The sequence below is a fragment of the Podarcis liolepis genome (assembly GCF_965112155.1).
Source record: "Podarcis liolepis genome assembly, chromosome: 17".
NCBI classification, from domain to species: Eukaryota; Metazoa; Chordata; class Lepidosauria; order Squamata; family Lacertidae; genus Podarcis; species Podarcis liolepis.
In genome coordinates this window covers 2,810,721-2,828,813 of record NC_139571.1, presented here as the reverse complement: position 1 = coordinate 2,828,813, position 18,093 = coordinate 2,810,721, and the positions used below count along the sequence as shown (strand labels likewise).

Sequence of the window (18,093 nt, the reverse complement as noted above, 5' to 3'; positions counted from 1 at the left end):
TGTTAGTCTTCTGCTTTATGTTTTGCAGTGTCAAATGCCAAGGCCAGAGGTGTACAACATTTAGTCAGTTAATCAGGTAGGTTAAAATAGTGCCTGACTGAGCAGATTTTTAAAAAAACTGTTTTTAATGCAGGTACTTACAAAATCTATCAGTCACAGATGGCATTTTCCAACTTCTTGTGCATTAGGGCAGTCTTTGATAACCGTTAGCCCCAACCACCACAACCAGTAAGGAGGCATGATGGGAGATGTAGTCCCAAAAAATGTACCTAGAGGCCCATTTGTTCTCCACCCTAAATTAGTGCACTGGCAGTTAGTGCTTTATCAGCTCTGAATTTCCAGATTAAAATGGCAGGAGTGTCTGTCTGGCACCTCACATTCTGACTCAATGGATTTTAATGGGGGAGGGAGAGGTTTTTGAGTCCGGGGGGGGGGGGGGAGAGAGCGAGGCAAGGCATACAATGCAGTCACATTTTCAGCCTGATTTCCTTCGCCCAACAAGCTTCATGTTTAAATACATGAAACTCTCACACTTGTGATACCAAGACAAAATTGCCAAAAGAGTCAGTGTACAGCAGGGCTAGAGTGTTGGAATAGGCCTGGTGAGTCCTGGGTTCAAATCCCCAATCAATCACGAAGCTCCCTCAGTGATCCCTCATCACTGCCCCAGCCCAGCATATGTCAGAAGCTTGTGAAAACCAAATGGAAAAAAGAGAAGCATTTGCACCATCCCTAACTCCTTGGCAGAAGTGCTGGATTCTTCTTTCTTACATCTGTACTTTACTGTTTCTTATCTTGTGACCTCAGGTTGGAAGAGTGACGGTTCACCTTGTACTTTCAGAAAGCCTTTCCACAGCACCAGCTCTACTGTTAGGCAAAGTGAGGTGTGTGATTCTCCATCTCCAGTCCCCAAATAAACTTGACTGGCCCTGGCTACTATGTGTCTGGAGGGACATTGGTTGCTCTGCATCAGGCAGCAATATGCCTTGGCCAGCCCTGCACACGTACCCCAATGCTGAAGAACCTTGCACATCAGCCAAAGGATCACAGTGTCTTTTGCACAGCTGTTCCAGGCACCTCTGGATGCATATTTTGTCCCTGCAGGGTGCTGGCCCTGCCCCAATGGATGTCAGTCTTGCCCCTGACCCCTTGGATGGCAATAAGGAGGCCTCCAGCCAGCTCCTGGTTTGCTTATTGCAAGTGAAGACAAGAAGGAATAGTCAACTATAATTTAGGGGTGCTTGTTGGCATTTCTGTTTGTATCACTGAAAACCCCCAATAAGTTCAAGGGTTCAGGGTTCCCTGCAATACTTTTCAGAAACACCTAAGCAAGAAGAACAAAATGACCTCAGAGTTCCAGATTTTAAATATAATGTTGTTTCAAAGTGGCTAGCGTTTCTGGAAGGACAGCTGATGGCATTATTGTTCGTGCCTCACAGCAAAGCCTCCTCCCAGCCCTTAGCAAACAGGGCTTAATGGAGAAATCAGTCAGTCAGGAAAGGCTATTTTTTCATCTTTCAATTGGGCGCGATACAATATGGGATTTTCCTGCACATGACTATCTGAAACACATGGGTGCTGCTCAGAAGCACTGCTGTGAGGAAACATTAAGAAACCCTGGGCACAGTTTCCTCAAAATCACTTCTGTAAAGCATGACCAGCAAAGGCCTGGCTAGGGTGTTCCTTCTGTTTTTCAGCAGCCCCTGCCTGACACAGAAGTATGCAAGCTTGTATTTACATAAATGGAGATGAATCCTTGTGCTTCACAGTAACCTTGTCAAGGTAAAGACTGTAGTGTTATACCTCTCAATTACCCTGCTTTAAACAGGACATCCTAGCATTACAGAAGCCCCCCCCCCCCGCTTCTGACTGGATCCCGGGGGGACATGGCTAGCGCAGGGGAAGGGTGTGGCAACAGAGGCCACCAACCAAAATTTTACCACCCACATGACCAAAAATAAAAATAATGCACTAACCTGCTTCCACACCAGAGGTAACTTCAGATGCATATTGAGATATTTGTACTTATCAAATGTTCTGCATTAAGCAGGGGGCAGGGATATAAAATGTAAAAAAGGAGGGGGAGATTAAATGTTTTTAAAAGTTCAGACTGCAATTTCATTGCTGATAGCATCGTGTGGATCAACCATAAACACCCTTCCGAAAGCTATAATGGGCAGATACTTTTCTAAACTGCTTAGCAGCGGGGCTCATCCAGACTTGCCCTTGCCCCCCCCCCAGCTTTCTCCCCCACCACCCGAGGAAACCGGATCTTTACCGCTGAATGGGAACAAATGTCAACTGGGTTTTCTCCAGAGTGATGTTTGCTCCGATTTGGCGCTAAAGAGCAGGTTTCCCAGAGTGGTGGGGCAATGGCAAAACCACTCAGCTCCGTGCTTTGCTTTGCAGGCATGAGATAAGCGGACGTGTGGGCGAGTCCTCACACTGACCTGCAGTGACTGGGTGAATCAGAGACCAGAGGGACGCTATGAAAGGGGCCTTGGCCTTCTCCAAGAGGTCTGGCAATTTCATCTCTCTAGGAGGATTTTGGGAGACTTAGGGCTCCCAAATAACAAATGCAAATGCATTATTTGCTAATGCATCCATTACCTGAGGAGATGTACAAACTTGGACAAGGGCATGAGGGGACAGGTCTGCAGGACATAGGTGGTTACATCCATTTTAGTTCATTCTTACATTTGAGTTTAAGAGATATAAAACATGATAATAACGACACAAAATAAGGACACTTCAAATACTTATTTTTTAATACATATTCTTTCCCTTTTTATTTGGTTTTTATCCATTTTTTTCTCTATACCTTTAGGGTGAGGGGGCAGATTTGGGGGATTAATGCATATTTTTCCTGTCATTTTGCTGCTGTTGTCGTTGGTATTTTTGTCATTTAAAGATGGAAGAAAAAATCACGATATCGACCGGGGCAAAGAGCCGGACAAACTGAAACGCACAATTACGGCACGATCAGATACACAGACACTGAGTAATATATAGTCAGAGTGCCTCTGGGAATGTTGGGAGAGGGAGATGGGGAGGGGGATGCTTTGGCTGCTATGGAAAATAGGTTGGTTTGGAGGCCACAGGCTGCAGATTAAGAGTACAGGAGCAGGAATTTTGGGTTAGGCCAGGAAAAGAAATAGGTCCATAGGAAGAGAACCATAAAGATGAGAAAAAGAAAGAGGTGAAAAAGAAGATTGGGAGAAGGGTAAATCAGACAGTGAAATGAACTGGAGACTGGGGGAAGGAGGGAAGAGGTGGGGTGGGGGGAGATCAATATTATCCTGATCCTAAACAAATTTACTTGGAAGTAAACCCAGATGGAACCAACTTCCAGCTAACTGCTAAAGATTACGACCTGAAACCACAACCACAAGATTACACCCTACAATGCTATGTGAATTAATCAAGAATAACTACAACACTTCCTCACAACTGTCGTGGTGCAGCAAAATTCCCACATATTAACCATAGGCCTCCTTTCTGTGTATGAAGGGCAGTATACTAATAAATAATAATAATAATAATAATAATAATAATAATAATAATAATAATAATAATAAATTATTGTGAGTATGTGGAACCACCAACGGGCTCAGTACCCTGTGGAAACCGTGCAGAGGCCCAGGCTGGCTGGGTTCCCCGTTGGACCGAGACATTTCTGGGCCACAACAGATGCTCAGAAGTAACATGGCAGCTCTACCTGCAGGTTCTGTGTGGAGGTGTCAGTTCATACAATCTGTACATCCTGTGCAATTCCTGTTGGGCCGTTTGCCTGACAGAAACCCCACACACTTCTCACAACGGCCTCAGAACTAAGGTGGTGGGGACACACTTGAATCACCCTGACTGTGAGTACAGTGAGTTGAGAAAAGGGGTCCAGGTGGCTCCACTTTCAAGTATCTTGAATATGCAATCTTAGAAGAAGGAAAGAGGGGGGGGGAAGGAAAAAGGATGTATAACAGAGTCTCCCCCTTGGTCCTCCCCCCGCCCTGAGCTGTGGGCCCCAAGCTGCACCGGTGATCATGGCATACATGCTGGTATAGGGGGAAATAATGTAGCCCCCAGAAATACAACTCAAGTGGGAATGATACCCCACCCCACATTTTGCCCTTTGTCTCCCCTCCAGAATAAACCCTTCTGCAGAGATTACGTACGCACACACACAACCTCCAAACCGTAACAAACACAGCAGTGCTGTGGGTCCCCGTTAGGATCACCCTCCTTTTAACACCCCACATCCCTAATGCAGACCAACAGGGAAGAGAAGCAGGAGACAAATTTCCCCCAATATTTTGGTTGCCCTCTATCCTGACCCTTAAACTTTTGGGAGGAGGGGCTGGGAATGGAGAAGTGAGTGTTAAAAACCTTAATTAAAGCACTGAATATAATATTGAACCCCAAACCCCTTAATAAACCCCAAATCTGCCGGACATTCCGACACTGAAAATGGCAACTGAATCTCCTCCAATCTCAGACCCCTCCCCCACGACCAGCTGGTGTTCATGGGGGGCATGCGGAGGCGAGATGGAGGAGCATTTGCCACGCGTTGGGGGAGAAGTGCCAAGAGTGGTGAGAGTCATGCCATGCTTTCCACAACATTGGGTGGGAATGGCGGGGGTTGGTTAGAGAGGAGACAGGAGAGCTAGGAGTAGCTGGGGAGTTTGGGGGTCTGGAGCCGAGATGGCAGGGGTAAAAAGGGAGCCATGTAAAGTCACAGCGCTGTCCCAGGGGTGGGAAATGAGATCGGGCAGAGTGTGTGCGCACGAGGCAATGGGAGAGGGGGCGGTCTATCTCTAGTTGTAGTTTCTCATATATATATAATATATATATATAAACAGCACAAACATCTACATTCATTTGGGAGGGGGAGGGATGACACCCCACCAGCCCCCTCCCAGTGCAAGCACCCACCAGCCCCCCCTTTCCCCTGCTCAAGGGGACATGGGGGGCAGGGACAGGATGGCAGCTTCCTCCACACAACGCCTCCTACTGGGGGTAGGGACCTGTGGGGAAAGAGAGAGAAAGAGAGAGAGGAGAGAAAGTAGATGAACACAGAAAAAAAGGAAGCTTTCCTGTGACAGAAGCAACACTTGCACACAAAACACCCCCAGGAGCAACTAAACAGAACTGAAACATATCTCTGAAGTGTTTCTCCAATGTGGGTGGAGGGAAGGGCTCTTCCTGGCTCAGTGGCTTAGGGGAGGGGTTGTCCCCAACCACGGCATTGTCACTCCTACCCCCCCCCGGCCGTGGAAGACCACCACACAGCCCAGAGCCAAGAGGCCGATGGGTGCCAAGCAATGATTGTTTTCCTCGCAGGCCTGGCATGATAGGGCAAACGCAGAGGCCCAGGAGGACACACCACTGCGAGTGACTTAATTTTATGTTGATGTAGCCTATTTTCCCTGTTTCTGGGCCTCCCCCCCCCCCCGTGAATCCTGCTGCCTGAAGCAGCAGCCTTATCTTGCCTCATGGGCCAGCCAGCCCTGGGTAGAGCCCCAGGTGAATACTGGGGCAGGTAAGATGGTGGCGTCTGCTGCAGCTGCTTTGCTCAGTACTTCTCTTTTCAGCGCTGGGATGCCCCTCTGGCAGCGCCACCCACCCTCCCGCTCCCTGGCCAGCTTGCTTAGGGCAAGAGCCTGGAAGGCCCCTGGTGAAAGTTCTCCTCAAATGGTGGCAGCCCTGGCCAGAAATTTATAGGCTTCCTGAGTCTGAATGGTTAAGGGGCAAAGTTTTATTTCCACACTGGGAAGTTGTATACAAAATGCATTTTAAGACATGAAACTCTACTAAGTGGATTTCAGATATGGGCTAGCTTTTATTGACAAGAAGCCCAGCTGTTTTAAAATAAATAAAATAAACTCCCATTGCTAGAGAGTAGTATCAGTCTCAGTTGCCCAAACTTCATCAGACTCCTTGCATGAGTGCTGAGCCGGCAAACTTTTTCCCCTACCACAGCTCTTCTGAAGAGTGTCTTAGCTCAATATCTGGTGCAAATCGGTATTTGTTAACAAAGAAAACTGACACGCAGCCAATTGTCTCTTATTTCTGATTATGAGGGTTTTTCTTCCTGCTGGGACCATGGCATACACAATTTTACCAATTAAAATCACTCCCCCACCAACTCATAAAACACATGTATGATATTTTACATATTAAAATAATTCATTTCTCTCAGTTGTTGTTTGTCAGCAGAGCAAAACATCTAAGGCATGGTGCAAATTGCAGCTTGGGTGTGTAGCGAGGGGGGGGGAGCTTAATTTGGAAAGGAATTTAATCCCTCACTCCCTAAGTATCACAGTCCGAATTTGATTTGGGGTGGGTAGGAGAGCTGCTATTAACTTTTTGACCCAAAGGCATATATAAATTTGCACAAAGGAATCTTGACATCATTCTTTACGGCTGCATGCAAAGGACAAAGCCTTGCTTTCATTTACATCCTGACAAAGGACTCTTTGCTTATTGATTCAGCTGAGAGTGTGTTGTAGAGCAGTTTGAGAAAGCCTCGATTCTTGGAGGTTCGTGGCCAGGATAAGGAAGCTGCCTTCTGTGCACCAAGAGTGAGGACGACTCCTCAGGGAAGGAGACACGCTAAGGCAGAGGCGCCTTCTGGCCATGAAGACCAACGGAGGGGAAGGAGTCCTTGCAGCAGCCAGCTGCTTCTGTACTCCATGATGGAGTTCAAATCTGAACCTGATATCTGGGGCAAATGTGCCTACAGACCTACAGAGTAACAAATTCCACACACAGACCAACAGACCATTCAGCAGTAGCCAAAAGGCTCTCATATCAGAGATCACGGTCATTATGTCAGCAATCCAGGTCAGGTGAGGGGAATGTTTGGCCCTCTAGATGTTTCTAAACTACAACTCCCATCATCCCTGGTTACGCTTGCTGGGGCTGATGGGAGTTGTAGTTCAGCAACATTGTAAGACCAAAGGTTCCCTTCACCTGAATTAGATGCTCACAGTCCAGATGTGTAGGATGCTATTCTCCTCTAGACTCCACACCTTTCAGCCTCAGGCACAACTGTGTATTAGGGTCTACGCTGCTATAATATACAACTGGATAAAAGGTGCATGTCCCAAATATCAGTGAGCTGCCAAATAAGACCACACTTGTTACTAAATGCCATGTTACTTCACAAAGCATAATAGCTAGTAGCATGCTATTATTATTTTTTGCATGCTTTGGATGTGGGAAGCATTCGAATATGGGTATCCTCACATTAGTAGCTTGAAACGCAGTGAGGTCATTTCATCTGGTTGTGTTTCTAGCCAGATTTGCATGGAGTTGTTCACATTGCAGAAGGGGCACAGATGTATTTACCTGATGCACATTACCTTTTGGGTTTCCTCTCCCTATAATATCACACACACACACACACACACACACACACACACACACACAATTCCTATTCAGCTGGCACCTGTGCTTGTGCACTCATCTGCACAACGGCTTTTGGGGTGCCACATTCTGAGGGTTGTTCGTGTCTTAAAGGGTGTCAGGACTGCGTATGATAACTACAGGTTGACTTGCAAACTGTCCCTTTCATAAAATTGGTGTGTGATGATCAGGTTCAAGTGGCCAAGGAGTGACGCTTCAGTGCCCTGCATAGCTCCTTGTTCCTCCTCCATGACCAGCAAAACCATAATAAATGACACAAATGTGCTTAATTTGCAGAACATGGGTCTCGAATGCAGGACTCAGCTTTTCCTGCAGAGTAATCTTTTTAACATGTTGCTTGCACAGCCTTATTCAAGGGCGAGAGAAGAGAACTCTTCCACCCGCCTCCCTGCCCAGCCAGCCAGTAGCACAACTCACCCGCCTACATCTGGTTTGCGAAGGAAGTGGGTCCGCCTTGGACCCCTTGCTGCCCATACTCTCCCTGCTGCCCGTAGCCCTGCTGGCTGTAATCAGGCTGGTAGCCACCCTGCTGCCCATACGTGTCTTGCTGCCCATAGCCTGGCGCTTGGTTGTAGGCGTCGCCAAAGGCCTCAGGTGCTGGCGGTTTCTCCTGGGCAGGTGGGTACTTGACGAAGGGGGTGCTCCAGCCCGTCTCTTTAAACACGAACCACAGGTTCCCCAGCCAAAGCACCAAGTTCAGGAAGCCAAAAACCTGGGGACAAAATGAAGACAGAGTGGAGAAAGGACAGTTAATTGCAGAGCCTTCCTCACCAATCCCAGTTCCCTGCCATTTGAGAAGCCTGGAAGAGTGTGTGTGTGTACATGCACGCAGGGCTGGGCTGCCCATTAGTCGCCTCAGGTGGTAGGCTGGAGACAGCTGGGAGGAGTGGCAGATTTGGAAAGGGAAGAGAGGGACGTCCCGTGTGCCTTTGCTACTCCTCCTTCAGCTGTGGATGCAATGCCATTAGCTGCCTGCCTGGGCCCAGCGCCTCTCCCGGTGACCACACAGGGCAGAGGAGGCAGAGGGGGAGGGGTGTGTGGGCCCAGCCACTGCCACTCCTGCCACCCTCAGCCACTAGCTCAGTTGCGCTGGTCCCCAGTATCGTCCCCACCCAAAGCCGGATGAGGGGTTTAACTGCTGCCACCAATGCTGCTCCTGCTGCCACTTGTTGAAGCACTCTTAGCAAAGTACCATTCCTGGGAGGACTGCCGTTTTCTGATTTGCCTCGAGCAGCAAAATGTCTTGGGCCTCCCTGGGTGGGCGTGCATGTTAACGCAGCAAAACAGGGGCCAGTAACCTTTTGAAGTCCATTTGCAAAACAAACAAACACTCATGGGCACCCAGCATGCATACATGCTGCAACCTACATACGTTTGCTTTACTAAAGAGGCTTGTCCCCATTTCCACTTCTTCTGTGCCTGGAAAGCACAGGTATGAGCAGTTTCCTATTTGCCCTGCCACTTTCCTCAAGGAAATCTGCTCTTTACCACTGAATTGGAGGAAAGGTCAATCTGCAGAAAACCCAACTGACGTTTGCTCCGATTCAGTGACAAAGATCGGGTTAGTCTGGTTGAGCCCTTAGGATCTTAGCCCATCTAGTATGTCCTACACTGACTGGCAGCAGAGTTTCAGTCAGGAGTCTTTCCCAACTTAACCTGGAGATGCTGGGGATTGAACCTGAAACCAGGTGCTTTACCTATTTGCTGTCTTTCCCGCCTTCTCACTGAAGAGAATCTGCAAGAACCCTAGAGCTTCTCAGAGCATAGTTTTGTTTTGTTTTGTTTTGTTTTAGGAAGACAACCACGTTAACTGTGTGTGCCTCCCCTGCCCTTGGATCACGTCCAATACTCAGCTGATGCTGCCTGTTTGCAGGGCAAGAGGGGTGCGAGTGGGCAAGTGTCCACCAGGGAGGACTGTCCTTTATTAGGACCTTCTCCTTGGAAACCCCCAAAGGTTTCCCTGCAACAGTTTGAAGATTACCATTTGCCCTAATATTTCATAAACATTGCAGCTCATTTATTCATAGGTGCTTAGCCACAAGTAGATCAGCAGGGCTGCTCCCTTGGAATGGCTCCCACCAACAGCCACATTCACAAAAATTAAATCTCAGGCCTCCCATCAGTCACTCATTTTTGCCGCTGCAAACTGAAGGTTGATTTATATAAGCACATACACCAGATTATATCTCATCTGAAGAATCACTTTGGCTTTATTTTGGTCAACATGACTGATGAGGTGAGGCAGAAGACAGTAAATGGCCAAGCGGCCAGGGAAGGAAGACTCCTAGCCTTACTGGGGCAATGGAGACTCAGCCATTGCTTCTTGAAACATTCTGTTAAGGATGTAAGATGAGGGTCTTCCCTTTCCCCCTTAGTCACTGCTCTGGAGACAGCAGTCAAATATTACCTCCCCTCCACCCCACTGATACATCAGCCAGCTTGGAGAGGCAGAGATCTGTTCTGGCAACCCTGGGAAACTATGGACTTCATCTTCAAGCACTACCTACAGAGCACTGACATCTGTCAGTTCCCCCTAACACAGCTACTCTTCTGAAAACTAGCAGCTGTGCCATCATCTTTGCAGATTATAAAATAAGATTAGAGACTGTTCCAAGCTTCTCTTTTAAGGCTGTATTACTTCAAGTCTGCTTGGGGTCCTGTGCCACATTGAACTCAGTGGGATCTACATTTGAGTAAATATGCAATATATATATAAATGAACAAAAGCAATTCTGTCCAGAAAGCAAACATATTTTCCTCTTATTTCTTGCTGTAATTTATTTTTATTGTTGTTTATAATTCTTTGTATATCATATTTTAGTATCATTTTGTTGTAAGTCTCCCAGAGAATATTTATTGACAGGTGGATAAAGAACATCAATCAATCAATCAATCAATCAATCAATCAATCATTGGCAAACACACATGCCCACATATTACTGCAGGCATAGATTATTGTTATTCTCTTACTAACATGAACACCAGTAAAACACGCCCAAATTAAAGAACTCTCAGTCCCACTGACAAAAAGTTGTTGCCAGTGATTAAAATGGGCCCCAATGATTATTCAATTAAAGTTTCAAATGGATTAATTTTAAAACCAAATTAAAGATGTCGTGTCCTATGCAGATTCACTTTGAGGAAACATGAATGATCTACAAAATACGGAACTACATATATACACATGAATACCACACACACACACACACCACCACCACCACAAAACACATAAGACACCTTTACAGCAGCTGAATACTCAAAAGCACCCAGAACTGGCATCTAGGGTTGGCATGGCTGAGCATTGGCAGAGGGCCCATATTGAACAACTGGCACAAGGCCGCTGGACCTGCTCCTCCTCTCCACCCCTGCCACCGCCTCACCTGCTCACCCCCCTTTCGCTCTGGCCCAGACAACAGGGGTGGTGAAGGGGAGGGGCACCAATCTGCCTGGCAAGCAAGCAAGCAGCGTATAGCAGCAGCAAGACCATTCGTGTGGCGTCTGACTCACTGAAAGAGGGTGTCTTGCCCAAGGGCTCTCCAAAATCTGGAACTGGTACTGAAAGCACAGGCTATAAGATGCCTTCTTAGAGGCCAGAGTACAAATATACACAGGTTGCCCTTCCTGTGGCTCAGCAGCGTTCCAGGGCTCAGGAGTCTGCCCTGGCTGCCCTTAGGCTCAGTCACTGAGATCCTCAGGGGAATCACTGTTAATAAGATCAAGCTGGAGCCATGCCTTCAGAATTGTGGGACCAATCTTATGGAACTCCCTTCCATAAAGCCCTGAAGTCAGACAGATAACCTCCCCACTGAACTTCTGGCACCTACTGAAGACTTTTTAAAATTCCATCTGGTATTCTAACCGAGGTTCCATTTTACAGTTTTAACTTGTTTTTGTTTTTGGGTTGTATCTTTGCAGACTGCTTAGAGATTATAGTAGTTAAGGGGTATATAAAACATTTAAGCAAGCAAGCAGATAAGTGCTGGGAGGACTAACCACAGAGGTGTTGAGGCCGGAGGTGACTGGCTCCCGCAGCTCATTGCACTTGTTGCCTTCACTCCGGCACACAGCCATGCCTTCAATCACATTGTCAGGGTCAGTGGCCTCCTTGACATCTGAAAGGCCCTTGGCCCAAGCACAGGAGCTCACCAACCACATGAAGGTGAAAACAGCCGTGACGATGAAATCCTGCAGTGGGGGGTGAGGGAGGGCAAGAGGTTACAACTATGGTTGCCAAAACATGAGGCAGGTCCTTGTAGGAGAAGCAAGTGGCTACCAGTGGATTGTTAGGACCCAATGGTGCTCAGACCCTGGACCAAAGACACTACCCAGTGTCCAAAGAAAATCCAGGAAGAGGTGGAGTCACCAGGCCCCACTGTGAAACCACTGCGCTGGTGATACTTGTCCATTTGGATGTGTCCCACTCAGCTTGGGCTAAATATGGAGCTCCCCCCCCCACTTGTCCAGATCCCCTAACCCAGACCCAGTTCCTGCTGCAAAGCTCCTTAGCTGCTTTGGGCCTCCGGCTTCACACTTGCTCCCAGGACTTTCTGGTCTGTTCAGAATTGGTGGAAACACACATAGAATTTCTGGTGTGCAGTAAACTAACCAGCTGGTCACAGTCAAGCCACTGTTTCTAAAGCCCCAGGTAGCTAGCCCAACAAACACAAATGGTTTGTCAAGCCCCTGCTGAGCCCCTCGTGCATCACTGCTGGCTGCACCCAGCATGGTGGGTCACCATCATCCATATTCAGAACTTCAGTTCTTGACTCAACTTTCTTCCTGTAGTCCAAATACTTTAGAAACACTGCCGTATCCCCTCCATCCCTATACCAAGTTTGATGGCCCTTGTGTTGCAGCATATGAGGCAGAAAAACAAGCACCTTGCCCTCTTGACCACCCACTCAGAATATAACTATCTCATAATGTTGCCACTACTGAGTTAGACACTGCTAATGGCCAATGGTCTAACGGCAGAGGTGGCCCTGGCAACAGGCTTTCCTAATGTGCTACTACTCACAGCACGCTTCAGCTGCTGTGTCGTCTGCTTCTGGTTGTTAGGAAGTGCCAGGGTTTGGGGCAGTTGCTTAAAGGGCCCCTGCATTCAGCCACATGTCTATGTTGCATCACCCCCTGGAGTTTGGGCACTCACAATCATGGGTCCCTTGTTGTTCTCCCTGTACTTGTCCTGCATAAATACGTAGACTACAATAACGGCAAGGGAGTAGAGGAAGGCGAAGACAGCAATGGTGACAAAGAATTCAGCAGAGGAGGAGCAATCTCCGATCAAGAAAACTTTATCCTTGTTCCCTTTACAAGTAGGAGCTTCAAAATACACCTGGTGGAGCCTGGGATGGAGAAAAAGAGTGAGAGTCATTATAGCATCACAGAACAGGAGAGCTGGAAGGGACCCCAAGTGCCATCTAGTCCAGCCCCCTGCAATGCAGGGATCTCCACTAAAGCCTCCATGACGGATGGCCATCCCACCTCTGCTTAAAAACCTCCAAGTCCACCACCTTCCATCAGAGCTGTACATACCCTGGGCTGTTGCTGTTTGAATTCTGCACCAAAGCAACACACATCTGGTGCCAAGAGAAGCTGAATTTTGAGTTAGAGGATTGTGCAATTATGAATGACTTAGGGGAGGAGTGCTTGAATCTATCTTATACCAAATCACTGATTAGTCTGACGGACAGCAGCTCTCAAGCCAAGGTCTTTCCCAGCCTTCTTATATGAGGTTCTTTAAACAATGCTAAGGCATTGCACCAAGAATTGCTTTTGGGGAAAGTTGTTGGTTGTGTTTGCATTTTGCACACATAAGTGTTAAATGAACAACAAATAAATTCAAGGCAGGAGGTGGGGAGAACAGCCCCGCTCCCAACAGCTGGGGCTTGGTGTTGCAGTCACCACTTCCACTGGGGTTGGAGAAATCCCTTGCCCTTGATGGTGGATTAGCTGCCCTTCTCACACTATAGCGGGGGCTGCCCTCCCCCCCCCCCATGGTATGCAAGGATCTGTGTGCGCTTACTGAGTGTGAGCTTGATGTCTGTGTCTGCTACCAGTGTGTGTTTACCAGATTTTGAGGTTGTGCAGCCCATGCGTCTTATGCTTATGTAGTTGGGAGTGAGTGGATGGAAGCAGCCCTATACCTGCTCTGGTACAGGCCCTCAGGTGAGAGATGGGAGAGGAGTAGTACATCGTTCAGTGGGGTTGGGCATAAGTCCATTAGTGCTTCAGAGATTAGGAGCATCTTATGTTATGTGTGCTTGGCAATGACCTGTTGTGTGTGGGTTGTGATGTTGTTGGGTGTGAGTGGATTATGCCTGAGTGGTTGATGGAGGGGATGCTTGAGACAGGGAATGGTTGTGTGAAATGGATGGTGAGTGTTTGTACGTTGTATAGATGGAAATTTGATATTGTGGCGCGCACTGATTTGTTCTGTTTTTATATTACCTTTATGTATATGGACATTGCTTATATATTTTGAATTGTGACTCATCTGACATGGTTTCATGGTGCTTATTGGCTACAGTATATATAAGCTTATGGATTTATCTACTGTAAACCACTCTGAGATCTTTTGGACAGTAAGTGGTTATAAATGGAAATTAAAAAAAAATACAAGAAATTGTATTTTACAAGCTGTAAGCTGCCTTGTTATATTTTATGAAAGAGTGGGTTATAAATTTTCAAATACATGAATAAATAAAACTGTGTGGATCTGCCTCTGAATAATCGCTGCTGAGGATTCAACTCACCGGAAGGGGTAGGCAAACTCCACCTTTATATCAAGATCGCTCTCGGTCTTGTTCGCACATTCAACACTCAGGCGGAATTCTCCACTGTAGCTGCCACATGTTGCAAATGCAAAGATGGAAAAGAACTGGAGAGGGAGGGGGGGGAAGAGAGGCAGCGAATGTCAGTGCTCAGAGGATCCTGGGCCATCCCACCACAACCCGTTGATCTTCTATGTGGATCCTGATCAACAAAGGATCCTACTTGACTTCCCAGTATAGTTTGATATGACAATTCTACCCGAGCATAAATCCCTGTGTCTTAATGCCATGGTTTACCACCAGTTAGCATCACCACATGTGACAACTTACATACGCATGGTATTATTCCAGGAAGAGGAGCTGCAGGAAAGAGGCCTAGAAATGTTCACACAGAAACCCACTGGTTTCATAAATGATTGTACCCATTGTACTACACATCAGCAATGGTTAAAAAAAGTATGGCACTGCACAAGCAAAAAGTTGATGTGTGGTAAGAAATGGCATAGATTTCAAACCTACTTGGTGGTCATGTATAAGTAATCTGCACTTCTGGGAAGGAGTTATAAAAGAGTTTAAAAATGCAATGATAACTCCCTTTGGAAACACTTGTTATTTTATTGGAGAAAGTGTAGGCTGTTATACAAAGGAAACAAGATTGTAAAATTGTAGCTTCCAGCACTTAAGATCACTGCTAGTTACTGGAAGTTTCCAACAACAAAGCAGTGGCTATGGGAAATATGGCAGCTGGTGTTAGTGCACAAATGTGCATATTATAACATCAACGAGGTGGTTTAAGAGTGGGTAGAAACCCCTTGGAACAAGCAGGAATCTTCTCTCTGTTCAGCCATTTTTTCCACTCAAAACTGACACACCCCCCCAGCTGCATTCCCCTGTTACCTAGGAAAAAGATTAAACTTTGGTTCTGATGTGAACAGATGAATATGAGTTTTCATTTCTAGCTATTAAAGCTGTTAAGGGTGGTGGTAGTGGGAGAAAATATGGGTCAGCTGCTGCTACAAATATGATTTATAACCACAACTTATCTTTCACAGCTTCTCCCAAAGTCTCCTGGGAATTATAGCTCATTGAGGGTGCTGAAAAGTCTGTTAGAGAATCCCAACGCTGCCTCACTCTGCCATCACTGGAACACAGTTGCTTCACCCTCTTTAAAGGGAATAAATACTGAACCACGTATATGCCTTTGATGTAGGCATATTCTAAGCACTCGGAAACAGAGATGGTCCAGGTGACAGAGTGGCAGTACAGCCAAACCTTGGCTCCCAAACACCTCCATTTGGAACATTTCAGCTCCCAAAAACCTGGAAGCAAATGCTCCAGTTTTCGAACATTTTTTGGAAGCTGAACGTCCGACGCAGCTTCTGCTTGAGTGCAGGAAGCTCCTGCAACCAATCGAAAGCTGCGTCTCAGTAGTCAAACATTTTGGAAGCTGAACAGGCTTCCAGAATGGATTACCTTCGACAACTGAGGTTTGACTCAGAGAGACCCAATCTTGTCTAAGCTTTATTTTCCTAACTTTACACACCCCATTAGAACCCGCTTCTGCTGACTTGCTCGTTTTCTATGTGGAAGGGATTTTTGTGCATGCCGTCATGTCGTGTGTGCTGACATTGCACAGCAGGGATGGGAAAGATGTTGCTAGTTAGAGTGTTGGACTAGGATCTCAGAGACTAGGGTTCAAATCTCCACTCAGCCACAAAGCTCACTGGGCAGCCTTGAGCCAGTCACTCACTCTCCACCTGACCTGCCTCACAGCGTTTTGGTGAGGATAAAACAGGGAGGAGCAGAACTCTGCATGCCACCTTCAGCTCCTTGGAGGAAGGTGGGATAAAAATGCAATAAATAAATATGTAAATAAAATACTCAAGAGTGATCTGCAGGGCCAAGTTCCCTGCCTTTGATGTACAGCCCAGTTTCAGATTAACCATCTCTGTGTGAACCAGGCCTTAAAAAGGAATGAGGCGGCACTTAATATCTGGAGCGCATCCAAGTTTCTCTGACGTTTATTTGTTTTTGTTTGCATTAATGCTTTATTGAAATTAAAAGGAAACAACGAACAAAAGGTTTATCTAGGAAAAAGAAAATGGTAATATTTGTTACATCATATCACAATAAGGTCTTCTTGCATTTCTAATGACTTCCCATCAACCCATTGTGCATCTACCACTTAATCTATCTAGTGCACTGTTTGTTTTCATTTTCTTTTGTTAATTTTCATCAGTAATATATTGTCTTATAATTATCAATCATACCACAGAAGTCATTTGAGGTCTGCCACTGATGTCATATTATTACAATAGTCCTTAAGGTATTTTTTGTACATGTCCCATTTTTTAATAAATGTTTGATCAGTATGACCTCTCAGTTTCTCTGTCATTTTTGCCAACTCGGCGCATTCTAGCAGTTTACTTTGCCACTCCAGTTTAGCTGGAATTTTCTCTCCCTTCCAATTCATAGCGATTAATATTCTTGCAGCTATAATAATATTTCCCTCACTTTTCTAGGTATGTCTGGGCCTAGTATCCCCAGAAGGAAAGCCTCCAGGTTTTTTTAATGAAGGATACCTTAATCATTCTTCTCTGACGTTTATTTGAGTTGAGTGGTAAGGCAGACCACCTTGTGCCATTTTATGTGCCTTGGCTCTTGACGCACAATGTATGCACACATCTGCACACACGATTTTAGAGGACGTTCCCTTCTCACAGCCAAACACTCCTTTCTCATGAAAGGCCCTCTTGCTGGAATCATAATGTCACAGAGTTGAGCACCAGTTGCCTCCTCCCCTGTGGAGAGGAACGCAAGACTTTCTTGGGCTACTGGCTTTTCTTAGGCCAGCAGGAGGTGCCCTGGGGAGCAAACAGACAGATGGTTCTTTTCCAGCTGTGGCTGCTGCTGCTGCAACCTTCTGGGGCTCGGAGCAGTAATCCCAGCCTGGGGGCGGGGAGGCTTTTGGTTCACGGTCATCCCGGATCAGCTGAGAAACTCACTGTGCAATCATAGGTATTTTTAGAGTTGAGCGTGAGCTCAGTATAAAATGAGAGATATAAAGAGGAGGGGAGGGGAGTCTTCTTCCCCCTCCCTTTAATCTCCTCCTTCCAGTGGCTGAGCAGGGACCAGATATTAACCCAGCACCTGACCCACTTTGCCGTCTGCCACCCGTCGAGTTTGTGTCGCCATTCCTGCGCTCAGCACAGAGTGCAGAAGAAGAACGCTTCAGGGAGGAAGGAGATACCCAGGGTTTTAAGTGCATGCTTTGCTTTGATGGTTGATGAAACTGGTTTCTTTCTTTCTTTTTAAAGAATGTCATTGTGAATTTTATAGCGAGGAGCTTAAACATCATTCTAATTAAGTGGTTTATAAAGAAGCAATTACAGTGAACAAATGGGGCTGGCAACATATTGACTGTTGCTGTTCAGGATGCCAACCAGCCAGGAAGGTCTCCTTTCAGGATACTCCAATTTCTATCCCCTCCCCACCGCGCCTTCCAGAGTCAGCTGGCATTCTGTGCCTGTGCAACATGTTCGGGTCCCATTGAGCGGTTTTGGGTTTCTTAGGGCTTTTCCCACCTAACATTTTGTTTCGGCAAATCCTGCGGTTCCCTGAAACCTACAAATACCTACCTCTTGTGTGGATGGTGCTGTATTGGCTACATAAGGGTCCATCTTTGAAGACTTTGCTATTAGCATATACTGTATAGGATAAATCAGTAAAAGAGGGGGAGACTGGGCAGGACGGCTCCAGAGGAGGATGAGCAGAGTTGTAACGCTTCAGCCATGGCTGACCAAAATGGAAGGAGTAACATTAGCATTACCTAAAATAATTTTTTTTTTTGACTATAGCAGACCAACACAGCTACCTATCTGTAACTGGAACCATT

At 46.5% G+C, this 18,093-nt stretch overlaps 1 protein-coding gene across 1 annotated transcript in view; it reads right to left on the bottom strand.

Moving 5' to 3' along the window:
- Window positions 1–2,759: 2,759 nt before the first annotated feature.
- The window catches only part of SYP (synaptophysin), a 29,604-nt gene continuing 14,270 nt past the window's right edge, over window positions 2,760–18,093 (bottom strand). The window contains exons 3-7 of the mRNA XM_083482647.1: window positions 14,181–14,305; window positions 12,575–12,770; window positions 11,419–11,610; window positions 7,843–8,137; window positions 2,760–5,021 (exon numbers count right to left, since the gene is read on the bottom strand). Of these exons, the coding sequence (XP_083338773.1) occupies window positions 7,847–8,137; window positions 11,419–11,610; window positions 12,575–12,770; window positions 14,181–14,305 (804 nt within the window). The 3' untranslated portion in view covers window positions 2,760–5,021; window positions 7,843–7,846. The remainder of the gene's footprint in view (window positions 5,022–7,842; window positions 8,138–11,418; window positions 11,611–12,574; window positions 12,771–14,180; window positions 14,306–18,093) is intronic.